The sequence below is a fragment of the Camelus ferus genome, chromosome 22, assembly GCF_009834535.1.
Source record: "Camelus ferus isolate YT-003-E chromosome 22, BCGSAC_Cfer_1.0, whole genome shotgun sequence".
NCBI lineage: Eukaryota > Metazoa > Chordata > Mammalia > Artiodactyla > Camelidae > Camelus > Camelus ferus.
The window spans coordinates 22,221,614-22,244,472 of NC_045717.1; the positions used below are offsets into that span (position 1 = coordinate 22,221,614).

The 22,859-nt window shown below is 43.8% G+C and overlaps 1 protein-coding gene and 1 long non-coding RNA gene across 2 annotated transcripts; one reads left to right on the plus strand and one right to left on the minus strand.

Annotated features, from left to right (window-relative positions):
• Nucleotides 1-298: 298 nt before the first annotated feature.
• LOC116659105 lies at nt 299-10,526 on the minus strand. The gene is made up of 2 exons (XR_004314414.1): nt 10,262-10,526; nt 299-633 (listed from the first exon to the last, which is right to left on the minus strand). It is a non-coding gene; the product is annotated as an uncharacterized LOC116659105 (long non-coding RNA).
• CD209 (CD209 molecule) lies at nt 3,251-6,573 on the plus strand. The gene is made up of 8 exons (XM_006177567.3): nt 3,251-3,382; nt 3,593-3,667; nt 3,800-3,886; nt 4,162-4,224; nt 4,533-4,610; nt 4,855-5,006; nt 5,627-5,739; nt 6,135-6,573. Exons 1-8 carry the CDS (start codon nt 3,343-3,345, stop codon nt 6,274-6,276), a joined length of 750 nt encoding a protein of 249 aa, XP_006177629.1. The 5' UTR covers nt 3,251-3,342; the 3' UTR covers nt 6,277-6,573.
• Nucleotides 10,527-22,859: the final 12,333 nt, after the last annotated feature.

Genomic DNA, 22,859 nt, shown 5'->3' on the forward strand with positions numbered 1-22,859 from the left:
AAGAACAGGGTAACAACAGTAGAAAAATTAACAGAATCTTGGAGGGAGGGTACAGCTCACTGGCAGAGCATGTGCTTAGCGTGCACGAGGTCCCTGGGTTCAATCCCCAGTACCTCCATTAAAATAAGTAAATAAAACCTAATTACCTCCCCTCAACAAACAAAAATAAATAAATAAAAAGTTTTAAAAAAATTTGTAACAGAGTCTTAGAGACATGTGGGACATCATCAAACATAACAACATATGCATAATGGGAGTGTCAGAAGTAGAGGAAGGACAGAAGGGGGCAGGAAGAATATTTTTTTAAACATTTTTTATTGATTTATAATCATTTTACAATGTTGTGTCAAAGGCAGAAAGAATACTTGAATAGTGGTTGAAAACTTCCAAAATTTGATGGAAGTATTAGGCTATACAACCAGAAACTAAATAAATTTCAAGTAGGATAAATTTAAAGAGACCCACACTTAGACACATAACTGTCAAACTGTTGAAAGATAGAGACAAAGAATCTTCAAAGCAGCAAGAGAAAAATGTCTCATTGTGTACAAGTGATCCTCAATAAGATTAACAGCTTATTCCTCATCAGAAATCATGGAGGCCAGAAGGCAGTGGGAAGACATATTTGAAGTTCTGAAAGAAAAAAAAAACCAAAAAACCCTGTCAACCAAAGATTCTATAACCAGCAAAATTACTTTATTCAGCCATAAAAAGGAATAAAGTACTGATATATGTCACATGCATGAGCCTTGAAAACATTATGCAAAATGAAAGGCCAGATTCAGAAGGGTGTTGTATGATTCCATTTATAGGAAATAAACAGAATAGGTAAATCCATGGAGACAGAAAGTAGATTAGTGGTTTCTGGAGCCTGGGAGGAGGTGGAAATGGGGAGTGACTGCTTAATGGGAATGGGGTTTCCCTTTCGGGTGATGAAAATATTTTGGAAGTAGATAGTGGTGATGGTTGCACAACATTCACAACATTATGTATTAAATGCTACTGAATTGTACAGTTTTAATGGTAAAATTTATGTTATGTGTATTTCATTACAATAAGAGACATGAAAGAAGTATTTTAAGATGAAATAAAAGAACACTAAACAGTAACTTGAATCTACATGAAAAAATAAAAAGCCCCAACAAAAGTAACTTATATAAGTAAACATAAAAGACAATATAAATGTATTTTTATTTGCAATTCATTTTTCCCCTATCTGATTCAAAAGACAACTGTATAATGCAATCATTAAAATCTAAGTTGATGGGCACATAAAGATAAAATTTGTAATAATAGCAGCATAAAGAGAGGGGGAAATGGAAGTATAAAGGAGCAGAGTTTTGAATTTATTAAAATCATGTTGATATTAATCTGAACTAGATTGTTATCAATTAAGATGTTAATAGTAATCCCCAGGGCAACCATGAAGAAAATAAGTCAAAATACATAGTAAAAGAAACAAGAGAATTAAAGTGATATACTAAAAAGTACTTAACACAAAAGGAGGTAGTAATGGAGGAACTGTAAACAAAAAAATAAGACAGATGAAAAACAAACAACAAAATGACAGACATAAACCCTACCATATCAGTAATTACATTAAGTGTAGATGGGTTAAATTCTCCAATTGAAAGGTAGAGACTGGCAGAATGGATTTTAAAAAAAGATCCAATTATATGCTTCCCACAAAGGACTCACTTTAGATTAAAAACAGAGATAGGAATATATAACCAATTGAATCAGATAGGAAACAAGGATCCATATATAAATAAATGGAAAATTTGATACACAAAGTTTCAAAATGACTCTCTCTACAAAATATTTAGTAATTACAAAGGGAAAAAGAGTAACTTCTTTGTGGAGTAGTTACGCAGGGACTCAGGGGCCAACTCCCAGCCCCACTGCTTTTGAGCTGTGTGACCTCAGTTGCTTGCCGGCTCTTGTTTCTCAGTTTCTTCATTTGTAAAGCAAGATGATTGTACCTTTCTCATAGGGCTATTGGGAGAGAGGTGGTCAACAAATCGGGGTTTATTATTGCTGAAGTGGGGGAGAACACAGCTGAGGGGAACTGTGGGCACATGCTAAGTGCTATTACTGCTGAGCACCTGCCATTTGAATAGGCAGCTTATACTCACTACTAGCACACTGTATAAAACCCCACAATTACAGTGTGAGGCAGGGTAATTGTCTCATTTCACAGCTGAGTAAACTGAGTGAGGGTCTGATAGCCCCAGGACTAGAAAAGGGTTGTAATCATGCCTTCTGGCACCAGTATTAACTGCACAGCTTCTGCCCACCCTAATGGAGTTCTGTGGGAGCACAAACTTGGATTCACAAACTTTAATGCCACTCTGTTAATTGACTAAGTGTTATATGTCACTCTGTAAGATTCACGTAAGAGCACAAGTTTTGATTAACAGATCAAAATACCACCCTGATAACTAAATAAGTTTAGTTGCTTTAAAGCTGCTTTGCTAGCAGGAATCTGCTACAATCTGCCTCCTTGCTGTAAAAAGCAGAGACATGCTTTGCTTGCTTTGCTTGGCTCGAGGTCATAGGTTCAGGGCTGCTTGTGCTTATGGAAAACCGTAACTTGTCCCCTGCCCTAACCAGCAGGACATGCTTCGCTTATCAGGCGTAGGCGGTTGGAGCAGGCTGCGGACGCTCACGGAAGAGTGTGACTTAGCCCTTAGCTGGGAAGAGCTGGGCTGCTTCGCACGCTTAAGATGATTTTTGATCGCTGTATAGAGACTCTGTACTGGTCTGGTTTTCATTATCAATTGTTTGAAACACTGCAACCTTTCTTATGACTGTTTGAGGTTTAAAATAACTGTATTATCAACTGTACACTCCTTGGCTCCTGAAACATTTTAACCTTCTCCCTAAGTATAAATTAAGATTATGATGTTTCTGTTTTTCACAAAACTGCTGACTTGCATCCCTGCATGTACACCGTGCCCCTTACACATTCCCATGACATATTTCACTTTGATTCTTTGTTTGACTATTCTCAGTAAATACCAGAGCTTTGGAGGAGCTCAGGGAGTCGGTCTCCGGCTCCCTCTCACTCTCTTGACTTGATAAAGTCTTGAGTAATTCCGTCCTTCCGTGATGGGACTCTTGCTGGACAAAACCCACAGAACTCTGCCTTAGTTGTGTCAGATGCTCTGTTTCTCCCCGGATATTTCCAAGTAAGTGGTATCCCCATCGTGTTCCTCATTCTCCCTGAGTTGAGAAGGAACAGATTGGAGGAGGGGCTACAGAAGGAAATATGTGGTGTTATAAGAAAAAAAACCCACATTTCAGAGAGGATTTGGAAAGAGGAGCAGAGGGGAAAGGAGGATGGCAGAGATGTCTGACCCCAGGGAGCCAGATGGCTCTGGTGAGACTGGACCCCCACTCTGGTTGGTGATGGGGACGACAGGGCTCCAAGGTCCTGAAGGTGTTGGGGGTCTGGCCTCCAGCTTGCTGGAGGGGAGATGTCCAGCCTCCACCTTGCAGGAGGTGGGAGGGTCCGGCCTCCAGCTTGCAGTCCTGAGCACAGGGCTCAGCAGCCTCCTAAGCTCAACTAAGTGTGTTCTGTCCTATTCAGAGGAGGAGAATTTTGGGGGCAAGAGACTGACTGGGAAAGACCCTGGACAACTCTGCAGTTGGAGGAGCTTGCCAGGTACTGGGGTGGCTGCTGCAGGAGAAGGCAGCTGGGGAAAGGGGTGGTTAGGAAGCTCTCTCCAGCATGGGTGGGGCGGGGGCAGGATCTGCCCCCTGCCCCTAGCTCTCTGCTCATCTGCTGATCCTACAGGGTGTCTGACCCGGGCCCCTCTGCTTCTGTTCCTGGTTTTCATCTCACTGGGTTTCCTTATGCTCCTGGTGACCACCATGGTTCAAGGTGAGTCAGAGGCTGGGGGCTTGGAGTCCTGGGTCCCTTTGGGTTTTCTCCCTGGGATGGTCCTTTCCTACAGTCCCCAAACTTACAAGGGTTCACCTTCTCTGTGACCATGGGCCAGTTACTCCCCATCTCTGAGCCTGTTTCCTTGTGTGAAATGAAGCTCATCCTCCCCCAGTGCGGGGAGCCTAGGCTCTCAGCATCCCTGAAATTGAACCTGGCCCAGGGTCAGGCATCGAGTGGTGCTCATAAAGGGAGATTTCCCTGCTCTGTTGTAGTCTCCAGGATTGACCAGTCCCTGCAGAAAGAGACAAGGGACGATCAGGAGAGCCACAACCCGGGTAAGGGGCTGCAAGCCGGGTTCTGGAGGAGGAGAGGGAGAGGGGGCTCCGAGGCTGCACGCCCTTGGACGAGCCACCGCCACAGGGGTGAAGGAGGGAGGGCAGGCATGGGGGAGGGGACTGGGCCCCTGCATGAGGTCCTGGGGGCTGACAATATTGGGCTAGTCATTCTCTAAGCCTCAGTTTTCTCGTTTGTATAATGGGCTCTTGGAGTCACTATGTAACATTCCATACTTAATATTATTGTGGCACCCTCTCTGCACCAAGCACACAGTAGGTGCTTCATAATTGAGGTCCTCTTCCTCCAGTTGCTGTCGCACAGGAGCAGATGCAATCAAAGCTGGAAGGAATCCGGCAGCAGCTGACCTGGATGAATGCCACCCTGGGTAAGGGACCCACACCAAGATTAGGAGGATGTCACTGGGTTGTGGGTGGGGCTGGGAGCCACCATCTATGGCTTCCACTCCTGAGGAGGGCAGTATAGAGCTGTGATCTGTCTCATGGGTTTCCTGGGGACTGAGCTGTCAGCTGAACATAGGGGACTGGCCCTGGGTTCCCAAGATCTGAGGCAGGTGTCTGGTGCCAGGGATCCAAGCGACCTCTCTGTCCCAACCCCGCCCCCTTCCCCAGCTAGCCTGTGCCATCCTTGCCCCTGGAATTGGGAAGTCTTCCAGGGGAATTGTTACTTATTCTCCTGGACCCAGAGTGACTGGAAATCTGCCGTCTCTGCCTGTCGGAACATTAAGGCCCAACTAGTGATCGTCAGCAGTGCTGAAGAGCAGGTGGGCTGGGCAAGGTTCCCACTGGGGCTGGGTCAACAAAGAGCTTTCTAGGGGGTGAGTATAGCTTAGTGGTAGAGTACATGCTTTGCATGTGTGAGGTCCTGGGTTCAATCCCCAGTACCTTCATTAAAAAAAAAACCACACTTAAAAAAGAAATATTAAACACACACACACACACACACACACACACACACACACAAACCAGAGCCTTCTGCCACCCTCCTCTGCCCTTTGAGAAAAGAGATGGGAGGGAGGACGCAGCCAGGAAAGGCTTCCTGGAGGAGGAACCATACTGGACTCAGGAAGGTCATATGAGAGAAGAATGTGGATAAGAGGAGCCCATGTAGATAAAAAAAGAACTCAGAGTACCCTTGAGACCATCCATAATGGACGTGAACTGAGACCCAAGTTGACATATTTCTACATGTGTATGCACATGAACACACATCCACAGCCTACAGGCACGTGAGCACATACAACTTGAGGAGGGGCTGTAGGCTAGACTGCAGAAAGAACTTTCGTGGGAGGCAGGGGACCTTGGGAATGCGGGCAGACATGGGACGGGTGGTGTTCAGGGATCTTCCTCCTGATACCCCTCCCCCCTTGCCCCTCACCTCCAGAAATTCCTGAAGTTTTGGTATGTCAGAAATAATAAGCCCACTTGGATCGGCCTCAGTGACCACCACAATGAGGGTTCCTGGCGGTGGCTGGACAACAGCTCCCTCCAACTCAGGTGACCTCCCAATGACAATGGCCCGGAGGGAGTGGGCAGGGAAAACCACCCACCACCGAAACCAGGGTGCTCAGACTCTGGGACCAGGAAGGATCACCTTTGGGGCTTGGTGAAGATGCAGAGTCCTGCCTCCACCCTCGGGGTTGGGGCGGGGATGTCTGATTTGGGACCAGGAATCTGTATATTTACTTTGCCAGCACTGGTTCTGATGGAGGTGGTATTTGAATCCACATTTTGAAAACCCTCCCTCTGAATTCCTCACCACCCTCTGGCTGGTCCTCAGCAATTTGCTGCCAAAGCCCAGGGACCAGCTCCTCTGAGGTGGGGGCTGGCGGGTGGTTGGGAGTGAGCTCTGGGTGGAGTAGGGGGCCTCAAAGCTCTGGTGGGGTTCACAGCTTCTGGAAAGATGGGGAACCCAACAACCACGGAGATGAGGACTGTGTGGAATTACACAATGATGGCTGGAATGATGGCAGATGTGTTACAGAACACTCCTGGATCTGTGAGAAGCCCTCAACTCCCTGCCCTGAACTCTGAGGGTCACTGCCTCTTCCAATCCCCGGCCCCTCCCCCACCATGGTCCCCAGAGATCAGGCAACTGGGGCTCTGCTGGTTTCTCTCTGGCTCTACGCCCTTCTGTTTTTCCCTTTGGTGAATTCCCATCCTTCTCCTGTACGGAGGTCTCTGAGATCCTGAGAGATTCTGAGACCCCTTTATCCTCTAAGACCCATCCTGCATAGGTAAAGACCATCTCATTCCTTCTATTGATACCCTCGGCCCCTCCCATGACATCCCCTTAATAAAATCACACATTGCATTACGTGTTCCACTGAACTTACTGTCTATTCCTTTGCTACCGTTTCAATTACTATAGTTTGATAATATGTTTATGTCATTTAAAAAAAAATTGAAGTATAGTCAGTTACAACGTGTCAATTTCTGGTGTGTGTACAGCATAATGTCCCAGTCATGCATACATACACATATATTCATTTTCATATTTTCTTATTGAATGATAATGTTTGCTGCACACTAGGATATTTATTTTTTCAATTGGTTTTTCTCTACTACCATGTATTTTATTTCCCAGATACAGTTTTGAATTCTTTTGTCATTTTGGATGGGAATATACAGATATACAAATATGTATCTATATGTCTGTCTATCTGTTCATTATTCATGAACCCATTATTTATTCAGGAACTTAAAAAATGTCCTTCAGTAAAGTTTTATGATTTCTTCATATAAGTTTTTTTTTAAAACCCATTATTTCTGGGTGCGTGTATTAGTTTCCTGTTGATGCTATAACAAATCACCCCAAACTTAGTGGCTTGAAAGAACACAAATGTATTATCGTATAGTTCTGGAAGCTGCAAATCCAAAATGGGTCTCATGGGCCTGAGATCAAGGTGTCAGTAGGGATGTATTCCTGGAGGGTCTAGGGGAGAATCCACTTTCTTGCATTTTCTAGCTTCTAGAGGCCCCCTGCAATCCCTGGCTGGGGGCTCCCTCCCTCCATCTGGAGAGCCAGCAATGACTAAGTCTTTCCCACCTTGCACAACTCAAACACTGACTCTTCTGCCTCCCTCTTCCTCATTTAAAGGACTCTTGTGATTATACTGGGTCCACCTGGATAATGCTGTGCACCTTCACTATTCTAAGAGGTCAGCTGATTAGGAACCGTCTTTCTACCTGCAACCCTGATTCCCACTTTTCTGGGTGGCATAGCATATTGACAAGTTCTGGAGACACAGGCATATTTAGGGGGATATAATTCTGCCTACCACATTGTGTTGTATTTCTTATTGATGTGCTGAGTAGGGTAAATCTCAATGGCAGATGGGAGTTGGGTAATACCCCAACTCTCTCTGCTGTTGGCTTAGACAACTCTGAAGTATCTTTCAGAGGGCAGCAAGAGGAATGAGCCCTGGCAGCCCAAGGCCAACGCTTTCTTAAGTCTTCCTTACCCTCCTGATTTGAGAATGACACCACAAATCGACTTCTTACACTGAAAGCCTTGCGTCAGGGTCTGCATCTAGGGGAACTGAAACAAATTCAGGTTGAGCTCAAGGGACTCATTCTGAGTGGTGGGTTAGAACCACGCCAGATAAACAGATGGGCTGAGATGAGACTGACCATGTCACTTCTAGACTGGGACATTTAAGAACAAGTGGTCACCTCCCTGCACTCTTCTTTCACCTTGGCAGTGCTGGAATCCACAGTGGCCACTTGGACGCAAGTAGCTTCTCCAGCTTGCAACAGTTTCCACAAGAGTGCATTTTGGCCATGACTGCATTGTGCTAAACTGCGGAGGTGCCAGGATGTATTTGCTATTGGGGCATAGCACAGCCCCAATAGCAAATGTGCTTCTGAACTCATCCACCAAGGAATTCCAGAACCTAACTTACAGCCATGCATTGGGCGTGTAGAGAACTCTTCCCAGCTCATACCTTAAGGCTAGCATAATTTATTATAAAAAAATAATGCCAGTGAAATAAAAGAAAAAGAAAAAGGAGGGAATAAAAGGAAACTGTTAAACTGTGTTGAAAACAAAAGTGATCCAGGAATCCAACTGGCCCAACTCAGTGCTGGAATGGTCTTTCTCAAGAAGAGTTCCTCAGGCAAGTATTATAATTCCCATTGATCAGCAGGTGTTTGCAAAGATGAAATTAAGATATCCCCATGAGAGGAGGGAGGATGTAGCTCAGTAGTAAAGCCTGTGCCTAGCATGCCTGAGGTCCTGGGTTCAATCCCCAGTACCTCTATTAAATAAATAAATAAACTGAATTATCCCTCCCCCCAAAAAAGATATGCCATGAGAACTTCCAGCCAAGGTGAAGCACCAGGGTCTAGAATTACCCTTCTGCTTGAAATAGGTGGAAAACTGGACAAAATGTATGAAGTAATTCTTTTCACACTTCAGGAATAAGTGCAATGCAGTGGTCCTTGAAAGGGGAGAGACAAGGTGAGCCCAACAATTGGCCCAGCTTTTTTCCTGGCAGGAGTTTCCAGGCTGCCTTGCAGGGAGGGGAAGCCCAAGTAGAGCTCAGAGCTTTCACTGGCTGGAGAAGACAGAGTTGGGAATTCAGGCAGGCCAAAAAGGCTAGAATTCACAGAGAGAGCTTTAAGAATTTGTGGAGGGTCCCCATTCACTCTTTTGCCGAGTTTTGATTGGTACCTGCATGTGGAGAAATTACAGGAGGCCAAGAAAAAAATCACTCAAGAGACTCAGAAGCAACGCTACTCCAAGTGGAGAGAGTATAGCTTAGTGGTAGAGCATAGTGCTTAGGCCCTGGGTTCAATCCCCAGGACCTCCAACCAGCCCCCTCCAAGAAAAAAAAAAATGATACCCAGACTCATAAAGGACTGGGGATATCAGAAGCCCACAATCATGGATCATTAATATGCTAAGAAACAGCTTTTGTTGTTCTAGGCTGTTTGGGGGTTGTTTGTTACTGCAATGCAATCTAAGCTGACAGATGCACACAATATTTCTGGGTATACCAGCCCCACACGTCCTTTGACCAGCATCTGAGACCCTTTGCTGCCTAAAGACTTTTCCAACTATATATAAAATAGGTAAACAACAAGGACCTACTGTAGAGCACAGGGAACTATACTCAGTTTCTTGTAATAACATGTAATGGAAAAGAATTTGAAAAGAAAAAAAAATATATGTATGTATATATGTAACTGAATCACTTTGCTGTACACCTGAAACTAACATTATAAATCAACTATACTTCAAGAAAAAAAAATTTTTTTAACCACCTGTGAAGTTCCAGATTTCCTAACGCAGGCAGTGTCACAGCAAGGTCCCTCACACCTGCTGTCACCTCAGCGTATTCTAGCTGCCAACACCCTCCCTCCTCCTCTACCCTGAACTGTGACTCATCTGTCAAGACTCAGAGCAGACATCCTGTCACCCAGGAGACCCTTTCTAGACGCTCAGCACCCCCAAGACGGGAGTAAGCGCTTCTTTGTACACCCCTCATCACAGGGTATTACAGGCTATTGTTTAATCAGGATAGTATAAGCTTCTTCACCGGACAGTCAACATCACCTAGGTGGAAGCCATGTGTGTCTCTAAGATCATGGTGCCTCCTGCCCTCAGCTGATACACCAACTGAATGGAAGGAGGGTGTTAGCACTCTTCACTCAAGGAGTCACTCCCACTCTCATCTCTGATGAGGCTTTCATGAAAAAGCCACTACCTTCTTCTAAGCCTCATCAGAGTCAGAAGTGGAGGAAGAGGCTCGAATCCCACAAACCTCTCCGAGTCTGCTCTTTGACCTTGGCGCAGTCCTGGTCCAGAACTCGAACTTCCTTGTCTGAAAACAAGGATGACATCTACCTTCCTTACAGAAGAAAGGAAAGCCACGCGTGACAAATGACACTTGACTGCGCCCTGGGGCGGTCCCTGCCCTTGCGGGGGCTTCCCTTCTGACCTGCGACCCTGTCTCAGCCACCCCCGCCCTGCACAGCCAACCCCTCCGCCCGGCTCGGCCCTGGCCTCCCTCACCTGCCGGAGGCGCGTAGGCCCGGGCGTGGGGCGGGGGGCTCGGCCCCGACCCCTCGGAGGCGGTGAGGCCGCCCTGGGGCCGGCTCAGAAGGCGGCGCCCCGCGTCCCGCAGCCGGAGGCAGCTCCTCCACATCGCGCGGGGGCCGGGGAGGACGACCGCGTGAGAGCTGAGCGCGGGGAACACAGGGTGGGGGGGGTGCTGCACGCAGCGTCTCACCGGCCGCCGGCGCCAGCCGCCATGTTGCGCGCGCCCCTCGCGGCCGCCGTCGCCCGCGCCCCGCCCCCGCGCACGCCGCAACCAATCAGCGTCACAAGCTCCCGGGCCCCGCCCCCGCGCCGCCCAAGAAAAAATTTTAAATAGAATAAAGACTTTTTCTCACCCTCAAGAGTCCTCCCTGCTCACCCACAAGGCAGCCAGGAATGCCTGAGAATGACTGATGTCCCGTCCGCGTCCCTGGAGAGCTCTTCCCAATGACTGATCAGAGTTAGTGGTTACATGCTCCAGCTGTCTTGTCCTGCTAGAAGGATGACTCTGAGACCAAGTCTTCAGATTCAGTTGCCCACCAATACCGCTTGCTTATTAACGTTCTCATTGTTGGTTCCCTTCCCTTCCATTTCTCACGTCTCCACTGCCTTCCTCTTGCTTCCCAGGATCACCCCTCAAATAAACTACACTTGAGTCCCTGCCTCCGGGTCAGCTGATGGAGCAACCACTCAGGCACAAGACTCAAAAGAAATTTGGCATTGAGTAAGACAAAAATTATGAGTTAAAGAAGTGCATTTATTTATTTTACTTTGTACTTTGAAATGATTTGAAGACTTACAAAAAAGTTGAGGAAATAAGACACACATTCCTATATCCTTTCATCTACCTTCGTCAGGTGTGAACATCTTACAGATCACAGTATAGTGATCAAAACCGGGAAAGTCACATGGATACACTATTATTAACCAAACTGCAGACCTTATTTGGTCCTTCTAGCCTGGGGTGTCACATAGCATTTAACTGTCATGTCTCCTATTCTCCTCCAATCTGTGACAGTTTAGTCTTGTCCTGTCTTCCATGCTGTTGATATTTTTGACAAGTGCTGGTCAATTATTCTGTAGACTGTCCCTACATTTGAGTTTATTTGGCATTTTCCCCCATCTTCTCCTCATGATTAGGTGGAGGATATTATCCCTTTGGGCAAAAATACCACAGAAGTCATGCTGTGTCCTTCCCAGAGCCTCATCTCCAGATTACAAGATGTCAATGTGTCTGTTATTGGTGATGGTAATTAACCACCACAACTTCCTGGTTAAAGGGGTACCCACCAGGTTATTCCATTGCAAAGTGAATTATTTCCAGTTGGTAATGAATAAATATCTTGCAAGGAGACACCTTGAGACTTAGAAAATATCCTATTTCTCATCAGACTTTTATCCACAGATTTTGGCACCCATCAATGAATCCTGCCTGTGGCAATTCTGTGTGTGTGTGTTTGTGTGTTTATTGGTGACTTTATATTGCTCTTAATTATTCTATATGTATTCATTGAAATTCTTCTGTAAGGAAGAGGTGTCCTTTTTCTTCTATTTATTTATATATCACTTATTTATTTAGATCAGTAAGTACTCAAGGATAGTTATTCCATGGTTATAATCCAATACAATCATGATTTATTTTGTTCCTCAATTTGTTCCATCTCTGGCCATTAAGAACTCCTTCAGGTTGATACTTGTGTCCTTCCAACACATTATCCTCCTCTTAGGAAGGTCCAGGATCACTTTACATTTTCTCCACCTCAGCTCTGGAATCAACCATTTCTCCAAGGAGCCTTATGCCTTTTATTAGAGAATGGTACTTAGGAACCAAGATCTGTGGGCTAGTTGTTGTTCTGTTTTACCCTTTTAAAATGTACAATTAGTGGTATTAAGCACACTCACAGTGTTGTGCAACTGTCACACCATCCATCTCCAGAACTTTTTCATCTCCTCAAACTGAAACTGTCCCCAGGAAACACTAACTCCCCGTTCTCCCCTCCCCCAGCCCCTGGCTTCCACCATTCTACCTTTTGTCTCTATGAACTTGACCAGTGTAAGTACCACATATGAGTGGACTCATACAGTATCTGACCTTTTGTGTCTGGCTTTCTTCACTTGGTGTAATGTCTTCAATGTTCATCCGTGTTGTAGCAGGTGTCAGAATTTCCTTGCTTTTTACAGCTGAGTAATGTTCTACTGTGTGGCTTTAGTTTATCCATTCATCTGTTGATGGACACTTGGGCTGCTTCCACCTTCTGGCTATTGTGAATAACACTGCTGTGAACATGAGAGTACAACAGCCCTACAAGACCCGCTTTTCCATTCTTTGTGTTATATACCCCAAAGTGAAATGCTTGGATCATGTAGTAATTCTATTTTTCAATTTCTGAAAAATCGCCAAACTGTTTTCCACAGTGGTTGCACCATTTTACATCCCCCCCAGCAGTGCACAGAGGTTCCAATTTCACCACACTCTCACCAACACTAGTTATTTTCTTCTTTTTGGATGACAGCCTTCCTAGGGGGTGTGAGGTGGTATCTCCTTGTGGCTTAGCTATGCTTTTGATATTGGGGTGTCCAATGTCCTAGGTCTTCTTGGGAGGTAGAGCTAGGAAACACATGCATGGGTACTAACAGATATACATACATGCACTGGCCTTCTATATTTATTCCTGTATCTACTCTGTACACACATATCAAAAACCATGACATCTTATCAATACCCTACTTCCGGTCCGACACTACAGAGTTCATTCTAGCCTTTCTCCTTCCCTTATTTGTAACTTCTTTCTCTAACAGTGAGAAACCAGGCTCTGTTATCCACAACATATTTGCTAATTTGCTCAATCCAGGAATACAACAGAAGGGGATTCAGAATTTCTCATTCGTGCCTTTGTGAGAAACAATCACCTTGTTGTTGGGTGAAGTACACCCTCTCAGAGATTATTCAAGAAAGGCTAATGGATACTGAATTCTTCAACTTGTATGTTTTGAAGGACAACTGAGCTGAATATCGAATCCTTGGGTCATAACTTTCATTCATCAAGTTTTTTTTAAATTGTTGTCTTGCTTTGAATATTAGTTTTGAAAAGTCTGATAGCAGTCTAACTCTTAAGACTTTGTAAATTATTTGATCTGGGGGACTAAAGGATTTTATCTTCATCTTTGAAATCGAATAGTTTTACTGGAATATGTCTCAGAGTTGTCCATCGGGGTTAATTTTCCCAGGTACCTGGTGAAACCTCTCAATGTGTAATTTCAGGTGATTTTCTGTTTCTAGAATTTGGGGGGGATTATGATTTTTAAAATTAGCTCTGTTTTGTTGTTTTGTTTTCCTTATTCAAGGGCTCTAATAATGCACGAATTAGTCCTTCAGTGCCTGAAATTCCATTTCCGTTACATTTCCCTTTCCATTTCTTTCTTCATGTCATTGTCACTCTTTTTGTTGTTTTCCTGGCTGTTGCCAATGCCCTTTATGATGCGTTTGTCTGAGTTTATGTTCTCTTAGGTACTTTATAATTTATTCTGCAGCTCTGAGATAATTTTGTCTTTTTCTCCCATTTCTTTCCCCAGTTGACCCAAATCTCTCTTCATCCATCCTTGCCCACGTCAGTACTTGGTTCTTTAGTGTCTGAATTTTTGATGTACGGTGATTTTTCACATCCTCAAATGCTTGTTTGACTGTATTAACTTCTCTTTGGAGTGTTGACTTACAGTGTTCTTCTATTTCCTGATTCCTTTTCGAGGGGACTTTTCCCTTGATTTGTGTGAATTTCCATTTCCTGAATCTTTCCAATTACTCTCTCTGAATTTACTGTTTTCCTTTCCTTTCTGTTACGGAGCAAGGATGTTTTAAGATACATGCAGCTCAATGGCGCCCTCTTATGTCAATGCAGCATGACTTAACTCGGTGGATTTCGTTTTGGTTTGTTGGTGGCTGCAATATGTAGAGACTTCCAAATATATACTAAATGACCCTGTCCCCCTACCTTTGTTTCTGCTCCTCTTCACCACACAATTGCCATAGATTAGAGATCTTCTCTCTTCATCCTGACCTTTACTTTCCCCAGGAGCTATGCCTTTTGAAGAATTCATCCCTTTCTTAGAGTTTACATTCTGATCCGTTCAGATGTTATTATAGTATTTTTAGACTTAGAATGAACTTAGTCTTTCTGGAGCTAGTTCTAGATCAGCCTCAGCTTCCCTTTCCATTTCTCCTCTTTTGTATCCCCTGCAGTTTTTCTCCATTGCCCTTGGGGCAGGAGTGGAACAGAAGAGTGAGGAATCTTATGCTGCGATTCACGATTTTTCTCTTTCCCTCTTAGTTCTTTTAAGTTCGGGGCATTTCTCTGGCCTCAGGTTATGCCAATGACATGGATGTGTGTCACTTTGTTTCCCCCACCTGTTGCTTTGTATTTGGGGGGCGGGAGGAAATATTTGGGATACAAGTAGGTCTCACCATCGTGGAACCCTGAGATGTCTCATAGCTCTTCTGATACAAATGGATAATGTAAGTAATGCCAAAAGATGTGAGGAGCATTTGTAGCATTTTCTAGGCTTACAGGGCACTCCCAGTTGAGGCCACTTTATTTGCCAACCTGAGGATTGACTGCAGTCTAACAGGGCAGGAGTCTGCTGTGGCAGGTGAGGTACAGGCAAGGGGGATTATGGCATCAATAAACACAGCAGGTGTTACTCGACATGTAGTGTCTTTTTTTTTAAATTGGAGGTACTGGGGATGGAACCCAGGACCTCGTGCATGCTAAGCATGCACTCTACCACTGAGCTATACCTCACCCCCCAACACATAGAGTCTTAAGGAAAGGTTAAGTAAAAATTAATGTTTCAGCACCACTTACAGTAGGCAAAAGGAGGAAACATCCCAAATGCCCATCAACTGATGAATGGATCAATGAAATAAGGTAGTTCCAGACAATGGGATATTAGTCATAAAAAGAAGTTAGGTACCAATACATGCTACACTGTCAATGGACTTGAAAACATTGTGCTAAGTGAAAAAAGCCAGACACAAAAGGTCATATATTGTATGATTCCACGTGTATGAAATACACACTCCAAATAGGCAGGTATATAGAGGCAGAAAGCAGATTAGGGGCTGCCAGGGGCTGGGCGAGGGGGAATGGGGAGTGACTGCTAGTTGATCCAGGGTTTCCTTTTGAGGTGATGGGAAAGTTCTGGAACTAGATAGTGATGATGGATTGCACGACATTGTGAATGGACTTAATGCTACTGAGTTGTTCACTTTAAAATGGTAAAAAAAAAAAAGAGGTAAATTTTATGTTATCTGTGTTTTGCCACAATGGAAAAGAAGTGAGTATTGCACAAGATCCCCTCCGTCCTGGTCAGCCCATGTGGACTTCTGGGGAGGTTGACTCCATCACTTAAATGACAGGTTCCTGCCAAATGTGGGAACACTGAGAGGTCATTCTCTTCTCACCAGCATGGCTACAAGGTTGATCTGGTTTCCTGAAATGGTGCCATGATTCTCAGTAATAGATACTTCTTGAATTGTCAACTATGACCATCTTCTACCTTATCTCCTGGACAGCTGTCCTCTCCAGGGCAATCCTGCTTTCATTCTTTCCTATTGAAATCAGATGGAAATTTCTAGACCCCCACGGACAAAAAGATCAGCTTAAAAGGCTTTGCTAATTATTCCCAACCACAGCACCCCATGGCTGTCATTATAGTGTTGTTACGGACTGAATGTTTGTCCTCTACCTTCAAATTCATATACTGAATTCCTAATCCCTGGTGTCATGGTATTTGGACGAGGTAATTAAGGTTGGATGAAGCCATGAAAGTGGGGTCCTCAGGATGGGATTAGTGTCTTTAGAAGAGGAGGAAGGGACACCAGAGCTCTCTTTCCCTCTGCCATGTGAGGACACAGAAAGAAGGTAAGACCAGGAGGGAGCCCTCGCCAGAAGCCGAATCTGCCAGCACCTTGATCTTGGACTTCCAACCTCCAGAACAGTGAGAAAATTAATTTCTGTTGTTTAAGCCCCCCAGCGTATGGTACTTTGTGATGGCAGTCGGAGAAAACTAACAAAATTACATAACGCAACATGGGAACCTGGATGAGACCTTATAACAGAAAAAGGACACCAGGGGGAACACATGAAATCTAATGAAGGCTGTGGTTTAGTTGACAGTATCTTACCAACATGAATTTCCTCATTGTGACAATGGTTATGTAAGATGATAACATTAGAGGCAGCTGAGCCAGATAAAGGGTGCACGGAACTCTGGACTACCATTGTAGCTCCTCTACATTTTAAATTATTTCCAAATTAAAAGTTTTTTTTTAAAGACTCAAAATATCTATTTAGGATTCCACTTACATGAAGTACTTAGAATAGTCAAAACTTTCAAAAAGATAGATGCACCCCAATGTTCATAGCAACGCTATTTACAGTAGCCAAGACTTGGAAACAACTTAAGTGTCCATCAACAGATAATTGGATAAAGAAGATGTGGTATATTTATATAATGGAATACTACTCAGCCATAAAAAAGGATGAAATAATGCCATTTGCAGCAACATGGATGGACTTAGAGATTATCATACTAAGTGAAGTAAGTCAGACGGAGACAAATATGGTATCACTTACACGTGGAATCTAAAAAAATAATATAAATGAACTTATTTACAAAATAGAAAGAGACTTACAGACATAGAAAACAAACTTCTGGTTACCAAAGAGGGGGAGGGGTTGGGGAGAGAGATAAATTAGGAGTTTGGGGTTAACAGATACACAACATTATATATGAAATCAATAAACAACAAGGTCCTACTGTACAGCACAGGGAACTATGTTTAACAGCTTTTAATAACCTATAATGGAAAAGAATCTGAAAAAAGAATATATATATATATATCTCTGAATCACTTTGCTGTACACCTGAAAGTAACACAACATTGTAAATTAACTACACTTCAATTTTAAAAAAGGTCCAAAAAAAAAGGAAAAAAAAAAAAGGAAGCTGCTCTCTTTGGAGATTAATCTTGCTGCATCCCTTAATTAGCGCAGAAGTTAAATCCCTAAACTTTCTGTAAAAATGATTATTGTCAACTTTTACTCTTCCTTTCCAACATTTATAGGTCTTATTTATTATTGCACTGGAAAACAAGCAAGATAAGCGTCTTTATTTTGTTCCTGATTTTACCAAAAGTGGTTCTCACAATTCGCAAGTAAGACATTTCTGTGGGTTCCGGAAATTGCCACTTATCGAATGAAGGAAGTTTCAACCTGTTCTTTGTTTACTTCAGCATTTGTTTTCTGGTGGTTATCTTTTCTCTTAATTTATGAAGAATGAGTGTTGAATAGATATATTTAGTAATTGTAATGTGAAGGGGACAAAAATAAATTCTGGAAGCATGCAGGCCATGTGGTACCGTTTAGATAAACTTCCAGATATGCAAAACAACCCAACAGATTGTCTAAATGCATCCGTAATTAACATGTGTTTTAATATGATAAACACCAAGTTTAGGCAGTTGCCTTGGGGAAGGGAGAGAAATAAGACAAGATGAGGGCACAGGGGACTGTTAGCAGTGATTTATTTACGTTTAATAGGATCTGAAATACTTGATAAAGCTGGGTGGAAGGCATGTGGGTTTTCATGTTTGTCTTCTGCATACTTTTGTGTGTGCTTAATTGTTTTCATAATAATAACAATAAAAAAGCAAAGCCAACACTAACGGTAGAAACCAATGCATGATACCCTCTGCACTGAGCTATGTTCCCCAATGGGTAGAGAGCTTTCCGTCTCTAGAGAGAATGGAAACCACAGAGTGGGCTTGCCCTTGGGGCTAAATCTTGTGACTTTCACCTTCTTCCCACATTAATCCAAACCCCTTATCTCCACCATTCAAGTCCTTGTATGATCTGGCCCCAGATGACACCACAGCCCCAGACTACTGCCCCTGAATTAGTCTCAGCTTCTCTGAGGAGTCCTATTCCCTCTCCTCTCTTAATCTTGCCGAGTGCTAATATCATGCTGGGAACACTCTTTCATCCTCTGGAATAATTCTGGCTTTTTCTCCAGGCATCACCTCCTCCCGGAGGCCCTCCTGGATCCTCCAGGCTGAGTCAGATGCCTCTTGTGTTTCTCAGAGTTCCCTGTGCCTTTCAGACTCGTCACATTGTTTCAACATCCTTGGTGACAATTTCCCCACCTACCTGGACCCCTGGAAATGAGTCTCCCTTCCTTGTACCAGACAAAGGCTAGAGGTTAGAGGGCTGTACCAGCCTCATGCCTGGGACCTCGCTTCCCCTTTTATTTCCCTGGTGACAAATTCTGGGCCCAGGACAGGGGGTGGGCAGCCTTCTGGTTGCCTTGCTACACTGGACATCTTCCTCCACCTCCCCAAAGCAGCTTCAGCTCCAGGTATATGCAAGAGAGATATCCCTGTCTCCTTGTGCTTGCCTTGGCTGTGTCCATCATGCAAACCCTTCTCCTTTTTCTGTCAGCACCGCACGTGTCCTTTATGGCCCACTTCCAATGCTACCTCTTGCAGAAAACCTCCTCTGTATTCACTGTTTCTCCTTCATAAGTACTGACAATTCAATTCCAGTTAAATCATTTCCCCAAAACATATTCTGATGAGATTGCGCAATCCCTGTGGGTTTTTTCCCATTTCCTCCCACTGAGCCCTCATCCCTCCTAGTGCCACTGAATTTGAGAGATCCAGGAGGGTGTGCCCTTCCAGAACGCCCTGCCTCACAGTAACCTCCTGCTGTTAAGACCTCTGTCAGCACTTTTTTTTTTTAATTTGATGTATAGTCAGTTACAATGTGTCAATTTCTGATGTACAGCATAATGTCCCAGTCATGCATACATATACATTCATTTTCATATTCTTTTTCATTAAAGGATATTGCAAGATATTTAATATAGTTGCCTATGTTAGCACCTTTTGACGTGGGTTCCATTTCTGATGATGAAGGCGAGATGGGTCTTGTGTCTTGGAACTAGGGGACTTCTAGGAAGAGGAATGGGTCCCATTTTGTGGGAAATAACCTTTGTCAGCTGTGCATTGGCCTCTGCGCACTGCTGACTGTTCACATCCTCTCTCTGCACCACAGGCATCCTCTCTGATGTGTGCAAAACTCATCCCTACATACACGTGCGCCATGGCACTGTGAATCTCAAGTGGTTTCTGCTTCTGGCTACCCTAGGTTACTGGGATCTAGACTGTGGCTGCCTCTGCAACTAGTTTATTCCTCATTTGTTTCAGGGTGTGTTCTCATCAAGTTTTCCCTTCTCATTCATGAGCACCCAGAAGGCCCATAAGGAAATGGAAAGACCGACCACCATGTGGAAGGTGATAGTTACCTTTGTATCTCTAATACTTACGCAACTTCTAAAAATTAATAAGAAAAAACAAACGCAAACCATCTGATAGCAAAAGATGGAAAAAGGATACAATTTATAGAAAAGCAAACCAGAAGAGTTAATCAACACACAATGGATACTCAAAATCTCCAGGTGTCTATCTAAATACAATCTAAAGCCACAATGACTGTACAGCACAGGGAACTATATTCAATAGCTTGTAATAAACTATGATGAAAAAGAAGATAAAAAAATGTATGTGTACAGCTGAATCACTATGCTGTACACCAGAAACTAACACAACATTACAAATCAACTATATAATTCAATTAAAAAATAACAGCCACAATGACATTTGGTGAGAAAGTGTTGCCGAAAGATCTGCCCCTGTCCCTGGCTAGTCAAGGAATTCAGAGACCGGGTCTTGGAGCTTAGAAGAAAAGAGGCAGCTTTACTGCTTTGCCGGGCAAAGGGGGCTTGCAGGAGGCTAGTGCCTTCAACACTGTGAGCCCGTCTTAGCGTTGGGGCTTAGTGATTATATAGTGAACAAATTGGAGAGTAAAAGGGGATAGCAATCAACAAGTCTCTGATGAAGCTTCCTCCTGAAACTTGGCAAGTCTGACCAGCATCATGGGACCGTCCGGTGATCGGGAGGGTCATCAGCCCGCGACCTTCTTTATCTGATCAGACTCATCAGGCACTGGAGGGACTTCGGAGCGTCTGGTCATTCTCCTAAGGTTGTCGTCTGGTGAGTCACTTCCTAGGGGAAGGACTCAGAATCCACGCATGATTGTAAATTTCAGTTGCCAGAACGAGCAGGAAAATGAATAACTCCTACTCCAGCTCTGATTGTGACAGTGGGCCTGGGGCTGGGGCAGTGTCCGGCCACTCAGATTTGCTGACTGTTTCAAAAGCAAACGGCAAGTATAAGGCCAGGAATTAATTAGCCTAAGCGCTGCCATTTTGTTATTTCTTCTTCAAAAGCATGAAAGTTGTTCTCAGAAAAAAACTTAAAGACTTGTTTTAACCAAGGGGGTAAAAAGAAAGAGAGAAGGGGAAAGGAGAGAGATAACAAGGGATCAAAAGTGAAGGAATTAATAAGGATTTCACTTAATAAATTAGTTTTTTAAAAGCGAAAAAAGAAAAAAAACTAAAAGAAAATAAGAGCAGGGAGTTTTTTTTTTTAATAAAAGGTGAAATAATTGAAGAGGAAAAGAATATACAAACGATAAACGCTGGAGAGGGTGTGGAGAAAAGGGAACCCTCCTACAGTGCTGGTGGGAATGTACTTTGGTGCAGCCACTATGGAGAACAGTATGAAGATTGCTTAATAAACTAAAAATAGACTTACTATATGATCCAGCAATCCCACTCCTGGCCATATACCCAGAGAAAATTCTAATTTGAAAAGATACATGTACCACAATGTTCATAGCGACACTACTTACAATGGCCAAGACATGGAAGCAATCTAAATGTCCATCAACAGATGATTTGATAAAGAAGATGTGGAATATATATGCAACGGAATACGACTCAGCCATAAAGAAGAATGAAATAATGCCATTTGCAGCAACATGGATGGACCTGGAGATTGTCATACTAAGTGAAATAAGCCAGAAAGGGAAAGAAAAATACCATATGATATCACTCATATGTGGAATCTTAAAAAATGACCCAAATGAACTTATTCACAAAACAGAAACAGACTCACAGACATAGAAAACAAACTTATGGTTACCAGAGGGGGAAGGTGGGGTGGAGGAATAAATTGGGAGTTTGAGATTTGCAGATACACACTACTATACATAAAACAGATAAACAAGGTCCTGCTGTAGAGCACAGGGAACTATATTTAATACCTTGTAATAGCCTGTAATGAAAAAGAATATATATATATATATATATATATATGTATATATATATGTAACTAAGTCACTATGCTGTACACCAGAAACGAACACAACACTAAACCGACTATACTTCAATTGAAAAAAAAAGAACAGCAGCAACTGCCAAGTTTGAAGAGCTTTTATACATTTTAACTCAGATAAACCCGTAACAGTCCAATGAGGAAGGAACTATGACTATGGCCGTCCCATTTTATAGATGGGGAACCGAGACACAGAAACGTTCATCCATCCTTCAGAGAGGACACATCTCGTGAGTGGTATAGCTGGGATTCAAACCCAGGCAGTTTGACTCTAAACTAGTAAACAGTACCACGCCTTTAAACCAAAAATAGTAGAAAGCATAAACAAAACCTATTTTTTAGGAAAAGACTGTTAGTCCCCTCTCAGCCTTGGAACTTTCCCTGACACACCCACTGCCTGGGGAAAGTGGCTCCCCTCCCCACGCTCCTCAGGCCCCAAAACTGTCGCCTTTGCTTGGAGTGCAAAGGTGTGCTCGTTTATCTTTACAGCTATTTCAGTTACCTACTGCAATATAACAAACCACCCCACAAGTTAGTGGCTTAAAACCAGTGATTTGTTGTTGTTCACAATTCCACGGGTTGACTGGGTGGCTCCTTTCCTGGTCTCACTTAGAATCGGTTGGGGTGTTGCATTCAGATGGCACTTGGAATGGCTGGCAGAGCCAAGAGTAGCTTTGCTGCTGGCTGCCAGCTGGACTGCTTTGTCCTCCATGTGGCCTCCCATCTTCACTGCGCTAAGCCGGGCTCTCTAACCAGGCCACCCGCAGCATCCCAGGAGCACAGAGATTGAAGTCGCAAGCATGATGGGGCCCAACATGGAAGTCACGTGGTGATGTTTCTGTACACCCTTTGGTCAAAATGAGCCAAGTGGGTAGTCCAGCTTCCGAAGGGAGAGGAAATTGACTCCACTTGATGGAAGGAGTAACAAAGTCACATCACAGAGAGAGGCTGGCCCGCATCTCTCAGTCTCCCACAATAACTAAGAGAAGAGTAGCTGGGGCAGGAGGAACGTGGCTTTGGTCAGGACACCAGCACCTCTGGGCTGGGTAGCATTGGGTGAGCCAACTTTCCTGTCTGAGCTTTGGATTAATCCAGTTTTAGCATCACCCTGATAATCATCCTTTTAGTTACTACCTGGGGTAATGGGCTACAAATCAACAACTTTAGAAACCTTTTCTGGCAGATTCTCTCCCTGAACATGGATAACCCATTTAACTAGAGGTCCCTGTTAATCTTACATGGCAACCACAGAAAGATAATAACAATGTCAACAGCAGAAAT

Excerpts from the sequence above, each read along its gene's own strand:
- CD209 (XM_006177567.3), top strand. The coding sequence starts at position 3,343 with ATGGCAGAGATGTCTGACCCCAGGGAGCCAGATGGCTCTG. Across the intron at positions 3,887-4,161 it reads GGTGACCACCATGGTTCAAG|TCTCCAGGATTGACCAGTCC; the intron begins GTGAGTCAGAGG and ends GCTCTGTTGTAG. Across the intron at positions 4,225-4,532 it reads TCAGGAGAGCCACAACCCGG|TTGCTGTCGCACAGGAGCAG; the intron begins GTAAGGGGCTGC and ends CTCTTCCTCCAG.